This window comes from Mesoplodon densirostris, chromosome 10 (genome assembly GCF_025265405.1).
Source record: "Mesoplodon densirostris isolate mMesDen1 chromosome 10, mMesDen1 primary haplotype, whole genome shotgun sequence".
Classification (NCBI taxonomy): Eukaryota; Metazoa; Chordata; class Mammalia; order Artiodactyla; family Ziphiidae; genus Mesoplodon; species Mesoplodon densirostris.
The window spans coordinates 71,141,073-71,167,381 of record NC_082670.1 but is presented as its reverse complement, the minus strand read 5'-3'; the positions used below and the strand labels follow the sequence as shown (position 1 = coordinate 71,167,381).

Below are 26,309 nucleotides of genomic sequence, written 5' to 3'. Positions count from 1 at the left end.
GAGGAAACTGAGGCTCAAGGAGATTTATCTCAGCTGGCTCAGGCAGAAGAGGTGCTAAGGAGGGCTCACTGGTTGGCAGAGCTTCTGGTGCATACACCCACCCCTCCCAGAGGCACAGAAATGGTAAGGATGTGAAGGCTATTTGGTCAGCTGCTCAAAGGCCACCTCCGAGTGGGCCTAGCTGGGTCCCCTCTTCCCTCTGTCGCATGGACTCCAGTTCCACCCTATACTCATGTTGTGTAGGGGCCAGGGAAAGAGATGCTTGGAGGCAATGGCATTGTAATAAAGACAGTTTTATTTAGTTCGATATGTTTCTATACAGAATGCAGAAAACACATCTTAAAATCATATAGAAGGAAATAAAAACACGTCAGTGGTTGGTGAACACTTGAATGTGAGATTGGCTCTCTGTCTCACAGAGTCCAAAGACCACTGCCAGCCGGGCACTCAGGGGAGGAGGCGGCCTGCAAGGGCATTGTTGCTGTTGTTATTCTGTTCACTGCCCCATCGCCTCCTGTTGCTATGGTAACAGGCCACTCTGGGCCAGCCACGTCTCTGCGTGGCAATGCCCGATGGTGGGGTTGCTAGGGGCAACGGAGCTATTTGGAAGGCCTTTCAAAGCCCTCACCTGAAACACTGAAAATTGTTTATCTTTTGGCAAGGTCATCAAAAATAATCTCACCAGGTCAGACTCAGCTTGCGCTCCTGACTCTGGGGCACTGGGGAAACTCCGGCTTGGATCAGGGCTTGGAGGCACAAGGCCCAGTTATCACAGGTCCACTGAGCCCTCATCTACAGGCTTCCCCCACAGTGGCACTGCTCACCCCACCAGGGGACCAGGCAGGAGAGAGAGGCTAGGCCCTGTGGGAGAAGGCGCAACCAGGAATACCCTCCAGAGAAGGGCAGGGTGGAGACCCCTCCACTCTGACCGTCCCTCCCCTCCTGAGGCAGCACACATGAATCCTCTGCAAAATGGTCAATATGGCTTAGAAGTGGCTGCTTGGTGTGCAAAGGGAGCCTGGGTCCACCCACCCGCCCTCGATCACGGAAGGATTACATTATTGCACAAGGCATTCCTCCCTAAAAGGTACCCAAAATAACTCTCAGACATCAAGAAATCATGCTCAAAATGGTTTCTTCCAAAGGAGGAGAATCAAAGCTGAGTGGGTGCCCCTGAGTCACGGGACAGAGGTGCAGATGGATGGACGGATGTTCTGCTAAAAAAGGCAAAAGAAGCCCCAGTGTAATTCCAGAATTTAAACCATTAGGAAAAGAAGGGGGGAAAAAAAATCAAAATGAGCAAAGCCGTCAGTCCCATGGAATCAACACTAAGAGCTTGTACAAACTGCTGTAAGCATCACCATTTTTAATTATTTTTTTAATAAAACAATTTGAGGCTGTATAAAAACTTTAGTAAAAAATTAGCTTTGAGAGCCCCCAAATTTTTACTATGAACTATTGCTGGCACTCCTCCCCAGCCACCGGACCTTTCCCAGCTGTTCAAGCCCAAGGCCTGGGACTGGAGCGCCAGAGAAAAGGGGTGGGGTGGGTCAGGGTTGGGCTGTGGACTGTTGGGACAAAGTGGCCAAGGTCAAGTGAGGAAAGAGCATCACATGACATAAAAATATTGCATCTTCACCAAAATGTCCCCCACTGAGTGTTTCAAAAATCCATGATATTCCTTTTAGGAGGGGAAAAAAAAACACACAGAAAAAGGGTAAAAGAAAACAGGTTGATGTGGTCGAGTCTCTCGACCTCCCCAGGCATCCCCACGAGCAGCTGGCCCACCTGGAGCACCTAGGTTGGGGGCCACGGCCACCACTGCCTCTTGGAGTCCCCTTTCCATGGAAATGAAGACCCCTTGGTTGTGGGCCACTAGCGTGCATGGGGTGGGGGTGTGGATGTCCATGGCCTAAGAGGCCCCTCCAGCTTCCAGCCCCTGGCAACAGTGGGACAGCAAACCCAGCACCAGGGCCCTGGCCCCTGAGCCAGGGCCAGGAGGCCCCCAGTCAGGCTCTCTGGGGTATCAGAGCAACGAAGTTTACGTAGTGTGAAAAAATAGGATTCCTTTGATAAAAAATACTGTCCCTTGGTCTTCTCTAACTTTGAAACACCCTGGGAGCTTATTTTTAGCAAAGCAATTTCCCATACCCACCCAAAAATTACACATACAAGTTTAGGTAAACAGCAGATTAAATGTAAAAACTTAACCTTAACTTCTGAAAGTCCTTTGAATTTAATCTTTAGCTACTGTTTTCCATGTTACATCCTGCAGCTAGACACACGTGAATAGAAAAAACAGTACAGTTAGTGTTAAAGGCAAAACGCAGAGAGCCGGGAGGGCGCCCAGCACTGCCTGCGAGTTCATTCACGGTTCCTCGCTCCCTCCATCTACCTCTACTCCAAACGGTGCTTTCAGAGCCAGCCTTCAAAAACGCAGCGAAGAATTTTCTATGAACAAACAAAAAGCTGTTAGGCAAAAAGTAAAAGTAAAAATGTCCCCAAAGTCTCTCCAGCTGCTTTGGGGTTTAGGAGGACCAAGTGGGCGGGCTTGTCCAGGCCCCGTGTGTGTCAGCGTGTGCTAGGTCAGGTGTCGGCTCCCAGTGGGTGATGGTCTGCAGGCCACTGGTCTCCACAGACAACAGCGTGTTGTCTCCAGGGCCCTGCCCTACCCCTGCCTCCACCCAGGCGCTTGTGGGTTAAGGGGGGACATAGGGAGGGGGTGACCGGTATGGGGTCATGTTCTTGGGACGGGAGCCCTTGCCTTCCATGGGGGCTGTGAAGGGCGGCGGGGGCTGGTAGGGAGGCGCATTGGGATCCTCATCCCGCAGGGGTGTGTACTCTCCCATGGTGTCCTGGTTCAGAGGAGTGGTCTCGGGCACATTCTGGTTGGGGTACTCAGGAGGGGGGAGGGGGGCTTTTTCCTCCTGCAGGATAAGCGGCATGCTGGAGGAGGGTGGGGGCTTAGAGTCATCCAGTTCGTCTGCAAAGATGATAGGCACCCCCTTCTTGATGAAGGTGGCCTGGTCCTCGAGGGTGAGCTTGCCCTTCCTCTTCTTGCGATAGCAGATCATGGCAATGATGCCAGCGATAAGCAGGATCGCTGCAACCACCACAGCCGGAATGACCGTGTGCAGGTAGACATCATCCTCACTGCTCTTCTCAGGGTCCCTATCTGGCACCTCCGTAGGTGGTGCCTCTGAGGGCACCCTCCTGGGTGGCGCCACTGGGACAAACTGTAGATGCCGACAGCTGCCAGAGCCTGTCACAGAAATGCTCATGGCCTTGAAGTCGGGCTCCAAGGCGTTGACGAAGGCAGCTCGAGGTCTGCCATCATCCTCAGCGATCCTCCGGCTCAGCCCCGTGATCTGCTCCTTGGGGCAGGGTTCCAGGGGCAGTGTATTGTTGGTCCATTCCACCACAATGGAGCCCCGGGTGATATTCTGCAGAGTGATGGTGCTGCAGTTGCGGTCCCCAAAGGCGAAGGCTAGCTTCTTCACCAGGGCAATCTTCTTGTGAATGTCATTCACCACAGTTGCTGGGTCACCCACAAACTTGGCCTTGAACCTAGCAGGAGCCCTATCCCCTTGAGGGCGCCTGTGGACATGGATCTCGAAGGCATCCACAGCTGATAGGCCCCCTTTGTCTGTGGCGTGCATGAAATATTCGTGCTTGCCCACGTGGCTGCTGTCAGGCAGGCCATACATGAGCTGGCTGTTGCTGTTGAACTGCACCCAAGACTTCTCGCCTACCAACTGCTGCTCCCGAAGCTTCAGGGTCAGCTTAAGCTTATCAGTGGTGGTGTCTTCGTTGTCATAGAAGGTGTCTGACGGGATCTTCACCTCAAAATAGGTGCCAACCCAGGCATCCACCCTGTCGATATGGTTCTTGAGCTCTGGGCGCTGGTTGGGTTCTCCTCCGCGGGGCATCCCACTGGTGGTGGTGCGGATGCGAGTAGGCGGGGAGGCGGTTTCCAATCTAGTGACAGGAGCTTTGGTGGTGACCCGGGGCACCGGTCGGGGTGTCCGTGGCTTCTTGGTCGGCCTTCTAGTTGTGGTGGTTGAGGAATCAGTAGAAGGTGTGGCTGGTTTTGGCGTGGATACTCGTGGCTTCTTGGTGGTAATTGTGGGAGGGGTAGCAACTGCCGTGGGCTCCACATAGCCAGGAATTGTCATTGTTGGGCGGATCTGGCCAGGAACTGTGGTGCCAGCTTCTGACACCCGAGTGGGTTGGATGGGGCCGAGGGTTGGGGTCTGAATAATGGCACCTCGAGTCCGAATGGTGACTGTGGGCTTCCCAGGAACAGGATCCCTGACTGGAGGAGTCATGGTCTCGGTTGGAGGAGCAATGGCTGGAGATGTGGGGGTGGGCACAATTCTGGATGGTGGCTCCTGGATGGCCGTGGTTGGGGGCCCAATGGCAGTGACAGGTGTGGGTGTGGCATGGATCTGCCTCCGGATGCGTTTGGGGAGAGGGGGTTTCTTGTTGGCGATGTGCCAACCCACCACAGGGTAGCCAAGCTGGGCAGACATAGCACCTTCCCTGGCGGGGACCTCCACACCACGAATGTCAGGCACACTGTTCTGGTTCAGGGAGCAGCCCAGCTTCCAGGAGAGCAGGGCCCCATTCTCTACCACCTTTTTTGCATTTCCTGGGCCAGCCATGAAAGCCGACATGTCAAACAGTCTGTTATTCACCACTGGCACCAACTTCATGTTGTGAAGCTCCACTTCTGAGAAGCTCCGCATCCTGTGCAGAAGGTCAATCCTTTGCTTTGGGGTCATCTTGGTGAGGTCAGCATCCAGAATTACCGTCAGGACAGTCACAGGCTCATCAGCAGCACAGACAGATGATACCACCTCACCAGGGTCTGGTGACACCGCCCGCACAGACTGTGGCTCACTGTGGTCTTCAGGGTAGACCTCGATAGAGAACACACTGGAAGTCTGTGGGACGTGGCTTCCATTGGCCCCCAGACGTGCAGCGCTCACTGAAATGTAATGCACGCCCTTATCAGTGTCAAGGGGGAGACCCTCCAGGGTGTGGCTCTGTGGGTCCCACTGCAGCCAGGACGGTAAGGCCTCCTTCCCTGCTGCTGATACCTAGAAGAGATGTCAGCATGAGTTAATTGCCACCATCACTGCATAACCCGAAAATGATCACAACAATTAACCACTGGCCTAGCCTGTGTGACAGGCCTGAGGTACAATTCAGAATTCCTGGTGGAGGAACCAACGCCTCCCTCCTCGAGCTCATTTACCTGTCACGAAAGACTGGGGCTGCCAGATGGGCTAGTATGGAAGGCAAATGATTCGTCCAAGGCCACACGGTGGGGAGATAGCAGTTCTGGCACTCAAAACACATGTCTCATCCCAGAGAACTGATGCCATGGAGCTCAAGAATGTTGCAGGTTTTTATACCAGTGAAGTGCCCTGCCACCTACTCGTCCACTCTGCCTGCAGAATCAAGCCCAGGTGTCTCATCCCTCAGCACTACTTTCCAGCCTTGCCTCAGACTTCTACCCTACCCTCCACAGACACCACAACTTTGCTCAAGGTATATGCCTGGCCTAGAGTGCCTCTCCTGCCCAGAAGTGGAAATGCACACAGGTCTGGGTGCAGGGACAACTCAATACCCCCAAATGCCTCATTTTACAACCACCATGTTACATTCAAGTGTAGTGGGGCACATCTGGTTAGCTGTATGTAATGTCTTAACACTGCTTTTCAAATCTCAAGAAGAACGGCAATGCCCAGGGTAGGGGAATGTAAACAATTATTCTAAGAAGAGTGTTTATCAAAGGCATTCCAAGGACCTCCAGTCTCTCTAAAAGAGAATTCTGTAGTCAACTAAGTTTGGGAAATGGACAGAGCTCACCTCTGTCCTTGGAAAGCCGAAGCACAGAGCAGGCCTCAGGAGCTCATCCCCTTTTCCACCCAACAGCACCTCCCAGACCTATTTCAGGGTGGAAGTCCTTCTCCACAGCAACATGACTGGTAATACGTAAAGCCCCCAAAGGAATGCCACCATAAAAACTTCCACCATCAGCTGACAAGAGGGAAACAAGACTCGCCTCTTGCCCAGGCTCCATCTATGACTTCTCTCACCTTCGGGAAACACCTACTCCTGCCCCCAGTGCAAGAAAGGTGGGACCCACTCTCTGGTCTGCCTAAAGGCACTCTCAGTCAGCTCCACTGCCCTGTCCATCAAGTCCAGAAACACAATGACCAACAGATGGCATGTCTTACTGCCGGCCTCGGCCCAGGGATTGCCCTTCATGGTCACTGCTTGTCAGGAGAGGGAAACTAAAACGCTTCCCTCCCTGTGGCAGGAAGGCCACAGCTATGGCTGCTGGGCCCCCCAGGGGCTCTGGTTCGTCAGGCTTCCTCCTTCCAAGAGCCGGGTGCCTGAGTGATTGGGGAAGAGACCCTGAACTCATACTTGCTCTTCCCAGCCAGGACCCGGGTGTCCATGTGCATGCCATTCCATCAACCTTATCAGAGACCAGATATTTACCCTGCCTATAAAGAGATTTCCTACCTCCAGCAAAAAGCCATGAGAAGACATATGACATTATTAGGAGTTGTCCTTTACTGACTGCTCTCTGAACCACTGAGTTCACAGAGTTTCTTTTGCGACACCACATTCCATCAACTCTAGGGTGCACAATCATCTAATTAATGAACCACTAAGAATCCCCCATCCCATCACTCACCATCCACTGCAAACAGAGCCAACATCAGAAATGGTAAAATAACTGTAAACATGGGTGTCTTCAAATCTATGAAAAACACTAAATATGTTCTTCCTTTACAATCTTTTTTAGCTACAAAAATATTTATTACAACTGCTTTGACTGAAAAACCTATGGTTTAAATTTTTTCAGTTCAATTATGTTAAATACAAAAACTGCCACATCCACATACAAACATATAAAGCAAAGGTTGAATGATCTAGTTTTGCAAAAAATGTGAAGCAAAGATGTTAAGGCCAAATGGAGTAGTCAAGGGAACCATGAGATGTTTTACAGGGGTGGGGTAAGAACTTCCTGAGAGGAAGAGAGTAGGTGAGCCAGGGCGTGGACCCAGGTTTCTGGCCACCCAAGGGTATTTCTCCTAAGCCCACTCCATCCCAATGACTACCACTGGAATGAAAGCACACCTGCAAGAGATGGGGCAGAGAAAGGAGAAAGGGAGGGCCAAGAATGGAGCTCTGGATGAAGTCAGCCATGGAGAAGCCACTTGTTGAGAAGACTGAACAGGGCCAAGAGAGACCAGGAGAGGCTCCAGATGGGTGCCAAGTGGCTGGCCAGGCCCATGGGATATGCCTCAGTGGCCAGGCAGTTAGGCCTGTGCCCAGCACCGTGTGTTCCATCAGCACAGATGAGTAAGCAGCGCCAGTGCTTTTTCAAGTCTGTCTCAATTACGTAAGGACACTTTATAACAGAGAGAACAGAGAAGGGCCCTCGCCTCCTCAAGCTTCCCTGGCTGGCTTGGCTTCCCATTCTGCTGACCCCCAACAGCCACAGTTCTGTTGTCAGACATGCCCTAAGGCATAAACCCAGGTTGGTCAAGGCTCCCACACAGCCAGACTTAGAAAATATACACTTATTTGAACTATGCCAAGTAACATTTTAACATGTTAATAATGTGTAACATAAATAACAAACATTAAAGAAAACCCCAGGGCCTCCCTGGTGGCACAGTGGTTGAGAGTCCGCCTGCCGATGCAGGGGATACGGGTTCATGCCCCGGTCCGGGAGGATTCCACATGCCGCGGAGTGGCTGGGCCCGTGAGCCATGGCCGCTGAGCCTGCGCGTCCGGAGCCTGTACTCCGCAACGGGAGAGGCCACAACAGTGAGAGGCCCGCATACCGCAAAAAAAAAAAAAAGAAAACCCCAGGTTTCACCAAAGCAAGTTATAATGCTCAATCTCAAACTGGGTGATGGAAGAGCAGAACTGTGTAGCTTCATTTTGGTTACTGAAACAAATTCTTTCACTATGGTCTACCCACAGCTTTAGAGACAACATTTGGGATAAGCCATGTCAGAAAAACAGAGCCAAGCCACTCCACCCTGCACCTGCCCTCCCTTCTGCAAATTCTGGCTCCTCAAGGTACTAGAGCCCTGGCCACAGGATAGGTATTAAACCTGGATCAACACCCGGAAGCAAACAGTCCCCGGTGTCTTGGGTACTCCTCAGACAAGGAGAGATTCTAACCTGAACGTTCTAAAATCCATGCATCTCTGAACATCTTGGTACTGCAAACATCAGATCCAGGCAGCACGTTGGTTGGCAATGATTCATTTTAATAGAAAGGCCACAGGAAGCAAAACAAACCTGAGTTCCACAAGGAACCTATCCAAGTCACAGGGAAGCTGACATCTCTGCATTTTCAAGGCCATTTAGGGAAAGCCCCTGAACTGGGAAGTCTGAACATGCCTGAAGGTCTGGCAGTGTCCACAGTCCCCAAAGGATTCCACTAGCAGCCCTCCTCCCTCTCAAGGGCACTCAGTTGAGGGAACACTCTGGGATGCAACACCTGCTCTACCGTGACAAAGCAGGAGCCCCTCAGTCCATGGGAACTCTGGACATCCTCCCCAGCTTGCAAAACTTCCAGGATCTAGACCACTTTTCCTCTCAGGGCCTAAGGGTGAAGTGGGATATGAAAGTTCCTTCTCAGAGACACAGCCCCCATGACAAGCCAGGACTCATCTCTATAAAAACACCGTACCTGAAGGAAAGCCCCATCTCCAGGCAGTCTGAGGCTTCATCCAACCTCAGCCTCAGTTTTCTCACATGTAAGAAGGGGGAAAAGATGCCAGCCTTGTATGATCACAGGGCCAGGCACACGCTGGACTCTGTCAGTGCTGGTTCCTCACCCGCCCCTATGGGCTGAGAGAGGACACAGTACACATTGTGAGGCTGCTGCAGGAATGGATCCAGGGCGTGTCCAGGCTCCACTCCCTCATCCTCTTTCCCAAATGGCCTTGGACCCAGCACACACTGAGGCTTTGTCTCCCTGTTCATACCCCAAAGCAGAAACTCAAAGCATCAAAGGGAAGTGGAGAGGCCACAGGAAGAGGAAGCCAGGACCCTATAGGGGAACATGGCCAAGGCTGGGGACTCTCAGGGACTTGCTTACCTGTTAAGACCTGTTTGCTAAGAGTGGATGAAAACGTTGAGGGGCATAGAGGGCAGGGAGAACTTGCTGCAGGTGACAGCCCAAAGCCAGCACTCACATCCTCTAAGTCTAAAAGAGATGTGCTTGATCCTGGCACATTTGTACATGAGATTCCGACTATCCTTGGAATCCTTAGTTTACTCATAGAAATTTCTGTCCTAGCTGTACTGTAACCACCCACAACTGACTCTCTAAGGGCTGCCAGGCTAGGAATGGCAGACAAAAAGCAGGAATCAGAGCTCTCTGTAAAGTGCTCATAACACCAGCACATGTAATTGGGGTGACAGGCTGTCCCTGGCCATGGAACTCCCCCAGGGTTTCAAGTCACCCCCAGGTTTTCAAGTCACCCTCCATCATTAAATACCAACACTCCCTTGCTGACCTTATAAAGCAGCCATCTTGGAAAGGAGACTTCAGGCAATGGGAACAGGAGGGTGTTCCCCCCCTGTGAAATGGACCAGTGAGAAGACCCTCTGGCACATCTGTTGGGGATTCAGGGAAGGGCCCAGCCTGAACCCCTGGGGCTGTCCTGTCTTGAGGTGTGATCCCACATGCCACGGAGAGGCTGGGCCCGTGAGCCATGGCCGCTGAGCCTGCGCGTCCGGAGCCTGTGCTCCGCGGCGGGAGAGGCCACAGGAGGAATCAGGCTTCCTCCTGCAGGAGGCAGAAACTGCAGGAGGAAGCCTGATTTGAGATCATGGGCTCTAGATCACAGGCCACTCACAAAGAGCCAGAAATCTTTCCAGTTTCAGCAACCCTCAGAGAGAACATGCTTCTGAGATGGAAGGCAAGCCCAGCACTGAGGAAAACAAGATCTTGAACAGCCACACACCCAATTTTAGAAATCTTGATCCATAAAGTACATCCAAAAACATTAAGAATCAAAACCACAAAACCTGGGCAGACACATAACTGCCCAGCGATGACCACAAATAATCACCATGACCAATGATTGGGGAACTGCCAAACGTGAAGGTTTTGGTCACTCCTCAGTCTATACTAGCAGATGACTAGTAACTGACTTCCTATTCAGTTCTCAGACATTCTCTTCAACTTCTCCGCTGGAGCCTTCTCTTGCACAGTAGACTGTCAAACACTTGGTCTGATAAAGATACAGCACCTGTGCTAAACACCATGCCACGCAAGTAGAGTCCCTCACCCCAAATCAACATAACAGACCTGGAGAAAGAACAAATCGGCAGAGGAGCTTATATTACTTAGTCCCTCATCAAAGAACAGATTTCTGCCCATCAAAACTGAGGAGTTGGACTCTCACTAGGGCTTAATTAACTATATGACCACTGGTTTCTAAAACCAAGAAAACCTAAGCTTTATCACTCAGAAACCACAAGGTGGTATCTTACCCATGCAGGAGTTATGGGACTTAGAAATGGCAAGCAAAAGTTCCAGAAAGATGGATGAGCACTTTCATATCCTTGTCACTTGGGTGAGCTGATGCTGGCCAACAAAGAGGGATCTTAGGAATGAAGTATAATCAAGAAACTGCATTTGGGGCTTCCCTGGTGGTACAGTGGTTGGGAGTCCGCCTGCTGATGCAGGGGACATGGGTTCGTGCCCCAGTCCAGGGGGATCCCATATGCCGCGGAGCGGCTGGGCCCGTGAGCCATGGCTGCTGGCTGAGCCTGCACGTCTGGAGCCTGTGCTCCGCGGCGGGAGAGGCCACAACAGTGAGAGGCCCGCGTACCGAAAAAAAAAAAAAAATGTATTTGGTGAGAATTCCCCCACACTAAAAACCTTTCGGAGGGTCCTTTGAGCCTCAGTGGTGGCACCTTCCAACCAACACCTCAAGACAGGACAGCCCCAGGGGTTCAGGCTGGGCCCTTCCCTGAATCCCCAACAGATGTGCCAGAGGGTCTTCTCACTGGTCCATTTCACAGTGGCACAAACTGCTGCCCTGTGACACCCCACTGCTTGGGCCTCTTAGCAGTCTGCCCTGGCAAAGTCCCTGCCTTCCCTCAGACCTGGTCACTGGCTCCTGGACCCTTCAGCCCCTCACCCCTCACCCAAGCTGCTGAGCTGAGCCAACCCGCAGCCGTCTATGGCTGGGTACCATAGGCAACACCCTGGAGGCACTCACACATGAGGTGATCAAGGCCTCCTTGGGGCAGGCTGACTGTGTGGTGGGCTCCTTTGCTCAGGGGGGCAGGAAATAGTCCCTCTGATGGAGTCAGCTTCCAGTCACGTTTCAGAGGCCCCCATGGTGCTGACTCACATTCAGGGTGACCCTGTGTCTGTGCCATGGACTATGACAATGAGACTAATCTGCTCTGTGGCCAAGCTCACCTTCTGCAAATGATGCACATGAGCAGTCACGTGGCTGGGCTGTGGGGAGATGGCACATGTCAACAGGAAGAGCCTCTGGCTTGAGGTCAAAGGCCAAGACTTTGCCCCCACAGAAGGTGAGGAACCAGGGTAGAACCAGGATAGACATACTTTGCTTTACCAAGTAGAGCAGAGCCACACCCATGAGAGACAATCATTGGTTCTGCTGCATGACATTCAAACCTCAAACCAGAATATGGCTGTTGCCACAAAGGCCAAGGCCACAGGATCACATGTTGAACACAACTTGTCCAGCCCAATCAGTGCCCCTCTGGTCTGAATTATGAAGCATTTTATCTGATGTTAACTGTTCTCATCTGAAAACAAAAATTAATCATTTTCCCCCTAAAGTAAGGGACAGCTTAGCATAGTTATAGCCATTAATAAAATTCTCAGAATCAGTCCCTCAATCCAAAGCCCTGACATCAACTATTTTTACTTTGTCATGTTTTCAGTCCTTGTCAGTAATTTTTTTTCTAAAACATAGAAGCCTATATATTCAATAATAAGTATTTGAGCTGATATGTCTGGGCAAATGCCATTCTGACAACCCACCCCCAAGGATGCCTTCCTTTGCCAACCCACATTTCCCAGTGTGCTCTGTTCACAAGGGATCAATTCAGAGCCAGGGAACACCCACTTGAGGCAGGAAGAAACTGCAGTTCATCTCACGCAGGCGGGGTTGCCACAAAGCTCGCAAGCATCCAAAGAAATACTCCTTTCATGAGCTCCCCTTCCTGGCCAAAAAGAGTACCCATTGTTCTCATGGGAACAATTGGGGGCCTATGCCAGCAGATGAGAGCACAGTCCCAGGAAGGGCTGCTCCCAGTCTGCCGACATCTTGGGCTGAAAGAAATTCCACATTGTCTCCAGACAAGGAGGCTAAAGGGAAGCAGGGATGAAAAGCCATCCTCATGGGCACTACCAAAATGAGACATCTGAGGGGGCTCTAGAGGGGCAGCCCAATCATTTCATGAGATGCAAAGACTTCTCTCCTGACCACCCCAGAGAGGAGGAGTTAGAACATCTCCAGCCATATAATCACATTCCTCAGCCAGTCCTACACTCAAGTCAGAGGAGAGGCACCCTTAGGGAGTCGGTGCCAATCCTGAGGGAAGCCAGGGGGGTAACTTATACTATGGCCAATTTGGGACAGCTTAGGATCTGCCCAGCAAAGGCAAAGCTGGCTCCTGTGGGACCTATACCCACAGACCCTGATGAAGAGAGAGGGTGTTCTAAGACCTAAGACTGCTGTGAGAGCAAAGAACAGTGGAGACCTGGGATGAGCTTTGCATACAGACATCTAGTCTGGTCCAAGGGAGCACACACCAGGACCATCTCCTTTAGGGTGTCCTGAGGCCACAGGAGAAAAGAAGAGAGACCCAAGACACAGGTCTTTCAGGAAGGTCATGCTGGCCACAAGGTCTGGAGGTAGCCCGTAGCCCCTTCTTACATCATCAGATCAATGGAATCCATTTGGGAGTTAAAATGGGGTCAGTAATAGCAAATTGATTCTTGAGGTAGAGCTAGAGAACAGCACGGAAGTAATAGGTGCTGGCTGGGATGAGACTGGGCAAGGGCTGTTTGGACATGAAAGAGTCTCAGATGTGGGGCAGAGCAAAGGATCCAGGACCTCAGGGTTAATCCTCCAGGCAGGCATGTCCCCTTCTTCTTTCTCCTGACCTGCTTCCTTGAAGCCTGGTGTATAAAATATGGGGAAGTGCTTGTTTTAGGAGTTGATATTACCTGATGGGTATACCTGGCTGATGCCAAGCAGCACTTCCTCTGTCACTGTGATTCCCAAAGTTGCCACAATCTCCTGAAATACCACAACCATCAGCCCACACAGGTCCAACAAGGCTTGGCAGGTAGCCAGTGCAGCTCACTTAGCATGAGACTTAATTTTCTACCCCTTCTATAGACTGTTACATGGTCTGTTACAAACACTGAATTATTCTATCACCAACCCCCATGCACATCTCCTGACCAGTCAGCAAGTATGACAACCACACCATCTAATCTCATCAGGTCTCAGGACAGACCATGCTCTGCCTATGAGTCCTCATTAGGCAATTCGGCTAATTGATTGGAAGGCCAATCCTTACCTGGGAACCCCACGTGAGGCTTAGGCAAGCTTAGTCTCTTACTGCCCTGACATAGGCTGGCATTTCTTCCTACAAACAGGCAGGTAGGCTTTTTTTTTTTTTTTAATACATTTATTTTATTTATTTATTTTTGGCTGTGTTGGGTCTTCATTGCTGTGCGCGGGCTTTCTGTAGTTGTGGGGAGTGGGGGCTACTCTTCGTTGCGGTGCGCAGGCTTCTCATCGAGGTGGCTTCTCTTGTTGCAGAGCACAGGCTCTAGGTGCACAGGCTTCAGTAGTTGTGGCATGAGGGCTCAGTAGTTGTGGCTCGTGGGCTCTAGAGCACAGGCTCAGTAGTTGCGGCACATGGACTTAGTTGCTCCACGGCATGTGGGATCTTCCCGAACCAGGGATCAAACCCGTGTCCCCTGCATTGGCAGGTGGTTTCTTAAGCACTGCACCACCAGGGAAGTCCCTGGCAGGTAGGCTTTGACAATCCAAAGCAGGTTTGCAGGTACTGAGGGGGTTCTCCTTCCCTCTGCCAGCCCCAAAACATTTGAAGGCCTACTATGGGACTGGAATTAAACATGCAGACTAACAAGAATTTCAAGTGCAAAAATTTGCTAAGAAGATAACACAGGGTTTTGTGAGAAATCTGCCTTTATCAGGGTGGAGGGAAAGGGCTCCAATGCTGAAATTAAGCCTGAAAGAGGTGGCTGTACCCATGCTGACAGAAGAAAAAAAGAGCCAGCAGCCTGGGGTGGGCCCTGAGCTTGGCATATCTGTGGGGCAGAAAGAGGCTGGTGTGGCTGGGACAAGGTATGCAAAGGGAAAGGGGAGAGAGAAGAGGCCAGAGGCCAGATCAAACAGGGCTTAATCCTAAGGGAAGGGGGCTAGGGGAGGCCTGTTTTTAGCAGATGTAAGCTTTACAAAGATAAAGATGTCTCTTGCCTCAGTATGGAGAAAAGACTAAGGGGTTAAGAACAGAGGCAGAGCACCTGGGAAGAGGTGAGAGAATGGTAGTTTGGATGACAGTAATAGTGATGGATATGATTTGGAGGTCACCCCAACAAGGCTCCTTGGGACCAAGATCTGAAATATTCCTCACATACACAAGAATACTGGGCAGCCATTAAAAGTTACATTCCCAAAGAATACTTAATAACCAAGGAAAAAAACTCAAACTACAGTGAATGAAAAAAAGGTTAAAAAATAGATTCAGCATGATTTCAGGTCTGTCTAAAATGTCTGTGTGTGTATGTGACACGGACACCTCTTGATGAACGCAGAAAATGATGGAGGAGTATGCTAGTGGTAGGAACCACAGGAGATTTTCTTTCTCCCTTTTTCTACAATGTACATCTATACATCATTATTATAATGGGGGGGGGAACCAACTCCCTTAATGTAAAGACTTTTCAATCCTGTTTTACACATAGGGAAACCAAAGCTCCAGGAAGGAAGTCAGGCTTTCTGATCTGATTCCCACCCCACACAACCCTGATGTCAAGACTGTTCGGGGGCCTCCCTGGTGGCGCAAGTGGTTGAGAATCCGCCTGCCGATGCAGGGGATACGGGTTCGTGCCCCGGTCTGGGAGGATCCCATATGCCGCGGAGCGGCTGGGCCCGTGAGCCATGGCCGCTGAGTCTGCGCGTCCAGAGCCTGCGCGTCCGGAGCCTGTGCTCCGCAACGGGGGAGGCCACAACAGTGAGAGGCCCGCATACCGCAAAAAAATAAAAAAAAAAAAAAAAAAAAAAAAAAAAGACTGTTCGGGATGAAGAGTCACACATTTTCACCTGTTTTTCTACAGGTTAATCATCTACTAAATGGTGTGCTTTCCACAGACAGATATGCTCAGATAAAATCCTGTTTTCCTAGTAAAATCTCTTTGCTCCCCCAGTGTATAAGCCTGTTAAATGTCCCTCTGCCAGATACAGCAAATACTCAGCTCACTGTATCGACTCAAGGCACCTTTGGTCAAGACTAATCCATGTACAACATTCCAGTGGCCACTGGAACAAGGGTAATCACTACAGGGTTTGGATATTCAGAAGATGAAATTTGATACTGGGTAAGAAATGTACCTCCAAAAACACCATTTTTCATCTAATAAACTAGAAACTGGCTTACTGGGGTGTTATGAAGATTACATGGAAATCTTTCTCAAAGACTCTACAAACTAGAGAGAGCTCCATGGAACTGAGCCAGGATCTTCGGAAGTATGACCACCTCTGAGAACACAAGGCCACCCTAAGAACAAGCCATGAGCTAAAGAGAGCGGATCAAAAAGGAAAAGGAAGAGAACACAAGGAGGGTCAGGTGAGGAGTGGGTCTGCCCAGATTCAAGGGAAAGGGGCATAGACACACCTCTCAATGAGAAGAGTGGCATGGAATTTGTGACCATTTCTAATCTAGATGCCTGGGGCTTGTGGGTCAGAGAGAGGCAAGTTGGTAAAGACTCATTAGAGCCTGGGTGTGCTTTGACCAATGGAGTACAAAGGAAGTGTCACTGTGCAAGTTTCCAAGCCCAGACCTTAAGAGACTGGCAGCTTCCACTTCCTGTATCTTGGAATACTCAATCTTGGAACCCAGCTATTGTACTGTGAGGAAATCCAGGTATCTGTGGAAAGGTCTACATGGAGAGAAACTAAGGACCTTGATCAGCAGCCCCAGGTGAGCTCCCTGTCAACAGGCAGAACCATCTTGCTAGCCATGAATGAGCCATCTTGCAAGTAGATCCTCCAGGCCCAGGTGAGCCACTCTAGCTAGTGCCATGTGCAGCAGAGATGAGATTCCCAGATGAGCTCTAAATCTCTGAATTCTTGGCCACAAAATTGTGAGCAAAACAAATTGGCTGTTTCAAACCACTATGTTCTTATGCTTTAAACATACCAATAATAGCCAGAACACTATGTGTATGTAGAAATCTAAGTGCAAAACAGATAATAAAAACTACCATAACAGGGCTTCCCTGGTGGCACAGTGGTTGAGAGTCCGCCTGCCAATACAGGGGACATGGGTTCGTGCCCCGGTCCAGGAGGATCCCACATGCCGCGGAGCGGCTAGGCCCATGAGCCATGGACGCTGAGCCTGCGTGTCTGGAGCCTGTGCTCCACAACGGGAGAGGCCACAGCAGTGAGAGGCCCGCGTACCACAAAAAAAAAAAAAAAAAAAAAAAAACCCAAAAAACTACCATAACAAAGTATATACCTTGGAATATTTTTAATTCATATTCAAGCCACACCTCTGGGGAAAGAATGCTGTAGGCCAAGGGTTAGAAAACTATGGCCATGAGGACTTCCCTGGTGGCACAGTGGTTAAGAATCTGCCTGCCGGGCTTCCCTGGTGGCGCAGTGGTTGAGAGTCTGCCTGCCGATGCAGGGGACACGGGTTCGTGCCCCGATCCCGGAAGATCCCACATGCCGCGGAGCGGCTGGGCCCGCGAGCCATGGCCGCGGAGCCTGTGTGTCCGGAGCCTGTGCTCCGCAACGGGAGAGGCCACAGCAGTGAGAGGCCCGCGTACAGCAAAAAAAAAAAAAAAAAAAAAAAAAGAATCTGCCTGCCAATGCAGGGGACACGGGTTCGAGCCCTGGTCCGGGAAGATCCCACATGCTGTAGAGCAACTAAGCCCGTGCACCACAACTACTGAGCCTGTGCTCTACAGCCCACAAGCCACAACTACTGAAGCCCGAGCACCTAGAGCCCGTGCTCTGCAACAAGAAGCCCGCGCACCACAACGACGAGTAGCCCCCGCTCACTGCAACTAGAGAAAGCCTGCGCTCAGCAACGAAGACCCAATGCAGCCAAAAATAAATAAATAAAATAAAATAAATAAATTTATTTTAAAAAAAGAAAACTGTGGCCATGGGACTTCCCCAGTGGTCCAGTGGTAAAGAATCTGTCTTCCAATGCAGGGGACGCGGGTTCGATCTGGGCTGCCACCTGTCTTTGTACAGCCCATGAGATAAACATGTTTTTTGCAATTTTTAAATGAGGGGAAAAAAATCAAAAGAAGATATAGTATTTCTTGACACGTGAAAATCACATGAAATTAAAATTTCAGTTTCAGTAAAGTTTTTAAAAGTAAAGTTTTATTGGCGGCTTCCCTGATAGCACAGTAGTTAAGAATCCGCCTGCCAATGCAGGAGACACAGGTTCCAGCCCTGGCCCGGGAAGATCCGACATGCTATGGAACAACTAAGCCCGTGCTACTGCGCTCTAGAGCCCCCAAGCCACAACTACTGAGCCCACGTGCCACAACTACTGAAGCCCATGCGCCTAGAGCTCATGCTCCGCAATAAGAGAAGCCACAGCAATAAGCCCATGCACCACAACGAAGAGTAGCCCCCCTCACCGCAAACAGAGAAAAGCCCGTGTGCAGCAACAAAGACCCAATGCAGCCAAAAATAAATTAAATAAATAAATTTGTTTTAAAAAAAAAGTTTTATTGGAACAGAGCCATGTCCATTCGCTTGCATATTGTCTATGGCTACTTTCATACGACACTGGCAAAGTTGAGGAGTTGCAACAGAAACCATATGGCCAGCAAAGCCAAAAAAATACTTACTATCTGGCTTTTTTAAAGAAAAAGTGTGCTGACATCTGCTCTAGGAGATGTTCATAGCTTGAGGAGTACACCCCACCCACCCACATGGCTCCCATGCAAACTCAATCAGGAAGTAGGGGAAATTCCAAGGTCCCACAACCCCAGACAAAGGGATGGTACTTCTTCACACAAAAGCTTCCTGTTTCAACTAATTTCCACCCTGGGTTGGACAAGACACTCTTCAGTTACAAAGATCTCAGATCCCCTTGTTTTCTGGGTTGCCTCCCCAAAAGGAGATGAGGCGAGGCTGAAATTTAAGTACTAATTTTGGTTCTTAAGTGACCAAATACATTAGTAAACACAGAACACCAAAGCAAAGCAAAACTCCAATATTTACTTATACCTTATTTTTAAAAAATAGGTTCAAAGCATTTAAAAGTTCCATATTTCTTGGGTTTAATCCCATGGTTAATGAAAGCAGACCATTTCCTATACACAGGCCCTTCCATCAAATCCCTAACTTGATGACCAAAAGATCTTCCAGAGTACATATGTAAAAGCTTTTTAATGGTGACACCCTCAAAATGGGAGCAAGCATAAAGGTTTAGGATGCTATTCTGAGATATATGGGGACCCTCTAGTGAACATCAGCGGCTGTCCCTCTCTTAAGGAACACTTAGCACGTCCTGGAAGAACTGAGCTCAGAATTCCTGGAAAACTGAAAAACTAAACCTAAACTAAAAAACTAAAATAACCTAAAATTAACACTAAAATCAAAACTAAAATGGAAGATGAGAATTATTCCTCATTTACAGTTTATATCCAGTCTCACCTTGATGACTTCTCCATTGGAGGCAATTAAATCTGTAGGAATGGTCACTCGAAATGAGCGTCCGACGACAGCGGTGCCATCAGGAATGCCAACCACCGTGGGAACAGCCTCATGGAGGTCTGAGAGTACTGAGTGCATGGACGCCTCGAGCTGGTTCTCCCAGTCCCTGACGGCCTCCGAAGGCTCACTGGGCCAGCGGGACTGAGTCACAGCCACAGATAGCAGAAGGAGAAAGGTCCTCCCCCAGAGGGGGAGCAGCAGCGAGAGGGCCACAGACATCCTCATCCCGGGCTCAAGTCTGCTCAAGCAGATAGTCTAAGAAAGGAAGCAAGTGACGTGGTCCCAGAACTGGGTCCTCAGCCTCTCCACACCTGCTCCATCCCAGAGCACCCAAAGCCTGAAAAAGAAGAAGAGTAGACTCAGACTTCAGCAACTTCCATGGTTTCAAAGTTGAGCACAGGCAGTTACTACCCCCTAAGTGTTCCTGCCAAAAATATCTACTCTGAGTTGGATCAAGTCTCACTCTGCACTGTCCAGTACAGAGCCACCAGCTACATGTGGCTACTGAACACTGGAAATGTGGCTGGTCCATTAAGTATAAAGCACACCGTGGATTCTGAAAACTAAGTATAAAAAAGGAATGTTGGGGACTTCCCTAGTGGTCCAGTGGGTAAGACTCTGCGCTCCCAATGCAGGGGGCCAGGGTTCGATCCCTGGTCGGGGAACTAGATCCTGCATGCATGCCATAACTAAAAGTCCTCATGCCGTAACTAAGAAGTCTGTATGCTGCAACTAAGACCTGGCACAGCCTCAATAAATAAATTTTTTTAAAAAAGAAAAGAATGTAAAATCTCTTATTAATACTTTAAAAATATTGATTACATATTGAAATAATATTTTGGATATGAAAATATTAAGTATAGTTAAGTAAATAAATATTAATAAATAGTACATAATAAAAATATTAAATATATTATTAAAATTAATTCCACCTGCTTATTTTTTTTTTCATGTGACTACCGGAAAATATTAAATGACATATGTGGATCACATTATATTTCTGTTGGGTAGTGCTGCTCTAGAACTAACTTCCAGTTCTTAGGAAGCACAGGGCCATGAAGACACAATCAGACAAATCTAGAATGTGGGACCTTCTACAAGATAACTGGTCTGGTCTTTCCAAATCTGACGCCTCTAAATACAAGGGGACTATTCTAGATTTAAAGACTGCAACCAGATGCAGTGTGTACATCTTGACTGGACCCTGGATTTACTTTTTTTTTAAATTTATTTTTTATTAAAGTATAGGTGAATTACAATGTTGTGCTAATTACTGTTGTACAGCAAAGTGACTCAGTTATACGTATATGTACATTCTTTTTCATATTCTTTTCCATTATGGTTTATCACAGGATATTGAACATATTTATCTGTGCTATACAGTAGGGCCTTGTTTATCCATTCTATATATACCAGTTTGCATCTGCTAATCCCAAACTCCTAATCCAACCCTCTCTTACCCCCCACCTCCCCTTGGTAACCACCAGTCTATTCTCTATGTCCCTGATTCTATTTCTGTTTCATATATAGGTTCATTTGTGTTGGATTCACTTTTTTTTTTTTTTTTGCGGTACGCGGGCCTCTCACTGTTGTGGCCTCTCCCGTTGCGGAGCACAGGCTCCGGACGCACAGGCTCAGTGGCCATGGTTCACAGGCCTAGCTGCTCCGTGGCATGTGGGATCTTCCCGGACCGGGGCACGAACCGATGTCCCCTGCATCGGCAGGTGGACTCTCAACCACTGCGCCACCAAGGAAGCCCTGGATTTACTTCTAAAAAAAACAAAAAACACACAAGACCAGCTCCCAAAGGGATAACTGAGGAATTGTGCATGTGGGCTGGAGATTAGATTTATTGTTAATTTTCTTAGGTGAGATGATGGTGGTATGGCTCGATAATAGACTGTCCTCAATTCTGAAGTATTTAGGGATGAAGTATCAAAAATCTCTACAACTCACTTTGAAATGGTCCAAGGGGAAAAAAAAAACCGTGTGCATGCATATATAGAGATAAAACAATGTGCCAAGTATTACAATTATTAAGTCTTAAAAAATACTTTTGAAAAAAAATTGAAAAGCCAAGTATTTGCACAGAGAAGTGTGGCAACCACCCACTTCTCACACCCCCACATATTGCATATATTTGCAAACTCAGGGCTAGTGAACGAAACTTATTTGAACTCTCTTGCCCCCCACCCCCAACAGTGACTAAAACCCTGCACATTTTCCCCTTTCCCCCACACCAGCTTCAAGCAGCTCATGACCCTGCTCTAAGGATGGCAGCCACACAGATGCACTGTGGGACTTTCTGGGTGCCCACACGTGGCCACAGCCATCGCAAGCAATTTCCCATTCTGGAAAACGATGAAGCCCTGCCCTGAGCCAAGTTGTTGAGGAGCCACGTGATATTTTTTGACCTGGGTAATGCAAAGTAAATAAAATTGCTGAAGAAAACAAGGCCACTGAAACAGGCAGCGTACTCTAAAGTCAATGCAAATCCAAGCCAATGCCAAAAGGTTTTTTTTGCTATTGACTTCGTTATTCCTGTTCTTATTTTGTTTTTGAACTAAAAGTCATGAGACAGAGACAAAACCCAAGAAAGTAAAACAATTTTGAGGCCTGGGAGTCCTATCCTACCAAACCAAGACTTATCACAAAGCTACTGTATTTAAGGCAGTGTCACATGGGGCAGAGTAGACACTGGACTGTGGAACCAGAGGGAGAGCCCAAAACCTGCTTGCAAAGAAGCTGTTCAAAGGCACCAGGACAAGTGGCTATCTATGTAGAAAAAAAACACAATTAGGTTCTTCTGTCACTTCTCCATCAAAAACAAGATAAATCCCAGGTGGATTAGATACATAAATGTAAAAAGCAGAACTTTAAAATGTTTAGAATATAGCAGAATGTCAGAATAAGGAAGGATTTTTTTTTTCTTTTTTTCTTTTTTTCTTTTTTTTTTTTTTGCGGTACGCGGGCCTCTCACTGTTGTGGCCTCTCCCGTTGCAGAGCACAGGCTCCGGACGCGCAGGCTCAGTGGCCATGGCTCACGGGTCTAGCCACTCTGCAGCATGTGGGATCTTCCTGGACCAGGGCACGAACCCGTGTCCCCTGCATCGGCAGGCGGACTCTCAACCACTGCGCCACCAGGGAAGCCCAGGAAGGATTTCATTTTTAAAAGATATCAAAAAACACAAAACATAAAAGAAAAAGACCATTGGACTTTCACTTCTAGGAAGATGAAATAGATGTACTTCTCCTTAGTTTCCCACTAAATACAAGGGAAAATCCTAGATACTATATATATAAAATAAACATGAGACTCTTAAACAGTCAAGAGAAGAAGGCAGAGCAGCTAGGGACGCCAGGATTCAAGGAATGACACAGCAGTGAGTTCCTTGGGTTTTCTTTTGCCTCATGTATACCAGAATTGGGAGCTGAAGAAGGTGGCAACCCAGAAATGCCAACAGATGAAACAAAAAACGTCCTAACAAAAGTATGCTCTCTTTATCCAAAGGAGCAAGAAGCGGGTAACCTAGAAAGACATAAAATATTTAGACAGTAACAGCTCTATTCTAGCAAAACACCACAGAAAAAACTGTGGCCCCACTCCCACCCATGCCAACAAAGGCCAAGTAGGGAGCCAAGACTTCCATCCTCATGAGGCTGTAACAAGGCACCCTAATATCTCCACTGGGGAGGGAGCTGGGACTTTCATCCTCACTGGCTAGTAACAATGTACCACCCTCTACCTCCAGCCCCTTGGTGTCAGTGGAAACCACATGGGGAACCTGGATTTCTATATTCCCACCCAAGCAATAAGAAGGAGCCTCTCCCCATCCCTGCTGGGATGGTGTCAGAGGAAGACTGGTGGAGAATCAGAACCTTAACCATTGCTCAGGAGTCGCGAGGCCTAGGGAACTAGAACTCCCACCCTCAACCAGCAGTAGCAAGGACTTCACCTGCCTTCAGGTGTCAACAAAGGCTGAGAGGGGAAACTGGGCTTCTACCTAAACTTCCCAGTAATCAGGCAGTGCCTCCTCTACCCTTCCTCTGCCAGACAAGTGTCAAACAAAAGCCAGCTAAAACAGAATCTAGAGTTTCAGAACAAAATACAAAATTGTTCAAGTTTCAATCAAAAATCACTCATCATGGGAATTCCCTGGCAGTCCAGTGGTTAGGACTTGGTGCTTTCACTGCCAAAGGCCAGGGTTCAATCCCTGGGTCAGGGAATTAAGATCCTGCAAGCCATGTGGTACAGCAGCACCCCCCCCAAAAAAAAAGCTGAAAAATCACTCATCATGCCAAGAACCAAGAAGATCCCAAACTGAATGAAAAAAAGACAATCAACAGATGACAACAAGATGAAAAAGATAGGCAGAAAGTAAAAGGATGGGAAAAGATATATCATGCAAACAATAATTAAAAGAAAGCAAGAGGAGCTGTATTTGTATCAGATAAAGTAGATTTCAGAACAAAGAAAATTATCGAAGACAGAGAGGTACATTATATAATGATAAAAGGGTCAATCCATCAAGAAGAATACTAATCCTAAATGTATATGCACCAAACAACAGAGTTGCAGAACCATGAGGAGCAAAAACTGATAGAACTGAAAGGAAAAATAAACAAATCAACAATTCTAGTTGGAAATGTCAACATCACTCTCTCAACAAATGATAGAACAACTAGAAAGAAAATCACCAAGGGTACAAAAGAACTAAAACATGCTATCAATCAATATGATTTTAATCAACATTTATGGAGCACTCCACCTGACAACAGAACATATATTCTTTTCAAATGTCCACAGAACATACACCCTGAGAGATCACATCTAGGGCCACGAAAAAAATCTAAACAAATTTAAAGGAACTGAAATAATACTGAAATGTTCTCCAACCCCAATGGAATCAAATTAGAAATCAGTAACACAAAGATAGTAAGAAAATCTCCAAATGCTTGAAAACTATACAATGTACTTCTAAATAATTCCTGTGTCAGGAAGTCTCAAGGGAAATAAAATGTTACACTGAACTAAATATACAGTTGTGGGGTTATAGTAAAATTTGTGGAACACAGCTAAAGCAGCTCTTAGGGGTGAATTTATAGCACTGAAACCACTAGAAAAAGAAAGAAAAGTCTCAAACCAATAATTTATGCTCCCACATCAAGAATCTCAAAAAAAAAAAAAAAAAAAAACAAAATAAACCAAAAGCAAGCAGAAGGAAGGAAAGAGTAAAGCACAGAAATCAATAAAATTGAAAACAACAGAAAAAATCAATAAAACAAAAAACTGGTTCTTTGAAAAGATTAATAAAATTGACAAATCTCTATAAACAAATTACCAATATCAGGACTGAGACAGGGGATATCACTACAGATCCTGCAGATGTCAAAAAGGATAATAAGGAAATACTACCAAATAACTCACAGATTTTGATAATTCAAATGAAACAGACCAATTCCTCAAAATTTGTAATTTAAAAAATTTAATTTAAAAACTCCCACAAAAAGAAATCTCTAGGCCCAGATGGCTTCACTAATAAATTCTACCAAATATTTAAAGAATTAACACCAATTCTACACATTCTTTTCCAGAAAGTAGAAGGAAGAAACACTTGCCTAATTCATTTTATGAAGCTAACATTACCCTGACACCAACATCAAAGACAATACCAAAAAAAAAAAAAAACCAGAAAAGAAAATGCAGATGAACAGACACAAAATTTTTAACAAAACATTAAGAAACAGAATTTAGCAATTATAAAAAGAATTATATACCACAACCACGTAGCACTTATTTCAGGGTGCAAGGCCAGTTCAATATTTGAAAATCAATCAACATAATCCACATTAACAGACTAAAGAACAAAAATCACATGATCATATTAATTAATGCGGAAAAAGTACCTAACAAAATTCAACACCCAGTCATGATAAACACTCTCAGAAACACAGGAACAGAGGACAACTTTCTCAGTTTGATAAAGAGCATCTAATGGTGACAGACTGAATGCTTTCTCCTTAAGATCAGAAACAAGGCAAGGATGTCTGCTCTCACCACTGGTTTTTTTTTTTGGCTGCGTTGTGTCTTCGTTGCTGTCCATGGGCTTTCTCTAGTTGCGGTGAGGGGGGGCTACTCTTTGTTGCAGTGCACAGGCTTCTCACTGCAGTGGCTTCTCTTGCTGTGGAGAGCTGGCTATAGGCTTCAGTAATTGCAGCATGCAAGCTCAGTAACTGCAGCACAGTTGTGGCTTGCGGGCTCTACAGAGCGGGCTCAGTAGTTTTGACACGGGCTTAGCTGCTCCACAGCATGTGGGATCTTCCTGGACCAGGGATCTAACCCGTGTCCCCTGCATTGGCAGGTGGACTCTCAACCAGTGCACCACCAGGGAAGTCCCCTACCACTCTTATTTGACATCGTGCTGGAAGTTCTAGCCAGTGTAATAAGGCAAGAAAAGGAAACAAAAGGCATGTAGATGGTAAAGGAAAAAATAAAACTGTAGGGACTTAAAAATAAAACTGTGTGTCACAACTACTGAGCCCACGCTCCAGAGCCCGCGAACCGCAACTACTGGGCCCACATGCCGCAACTACTGAAGCCCATGTGCTCTGGGGCCCTCATGACACAACTACTGAGCCTGTGTGCTGCAACTACTAAAGCCCACGCGTCTGCAGCCCATGCTCTGCGACAAGAGAAGCCACCGCAATGAGAAGCCCATGTACCGCAACAAAGAGTAGCCCCTGCTCTCCGCAACTAGAAAAAGCCCGCACACAGCAACGAAGACCCAACACAGCCAAAAATAAATAGAGTTAAAAAATAAAACTCTCCCTACTTGCAGATAACATAATTGTCTATGTAGAAAATCCCAAGGAATCCACAAAACAAACTCCTAGAACTAATAAGTAAGTTTGGCAAGGCCACAGGATATAAAACAAACATACAAAAATCAGTCGTAGGACTTCCCTGGTGGCGCAGTGGTTAAGAATCCTCCTGACAATGCAGAGGACACGGGTTTAAGCCCTGGTCCGGGAAGATCTCACATGCCGCGGAACTAAGCCCATGAGCCACAACTACTGAGCCTGCATGCCACAACTACTGAAGCCCGCGCACCTAGAGCCCGTGCTCTGCAACAAAAGAAGCCACCACAATGAGAAGCCCTCACACCACAACAAAGAGTAGCCCCCACTCGCCGCAACTAAAGAAAGCCTGCGTGCAGCAATGAAGACCCAATGTAACCAAAATAATTAACTAATTAATTT

At 47.8% G+C, this 26,309-nt stretch overlaps 1 protein-coding gene across 4 annotated transcripts in view; it reads right to left on the bottom strand.

Annotated features, from left to right (window-relative positions):
- Window positions 1–274: 274 nt before the first annotated feature.
- Window positions 275–26,309, bottom strand: part of DAG1 (dystroglycan 1) — a 64,421-nt gene continuing 38,386 nt past the window's right edge. For all 4 annotated transcript variants that reach the window (XM_060109665.1, XM_060109663.1, XM_060109664.1 and 1 more), the window contains exons 2-3: window positions 18,990–19,386; window positions 275–5,102 (exon numbers count right to left, since the gene is read on the bottom strand). In XM_060109665.1, coding sequence (XP_059965648.1) covers window positions 2,700–5,102; window positions 18,990–19,274 — 2,688 coding nt within the window. In that variant the 5' untranslated portion in view covers window positions 19,275–19,386 and the 3' untranslated portion in view covers window positions 275–2,699. The remainder of the gene's footprint in view (window positions 5,103–18,989; window positions 19,387–26,309) is intronic.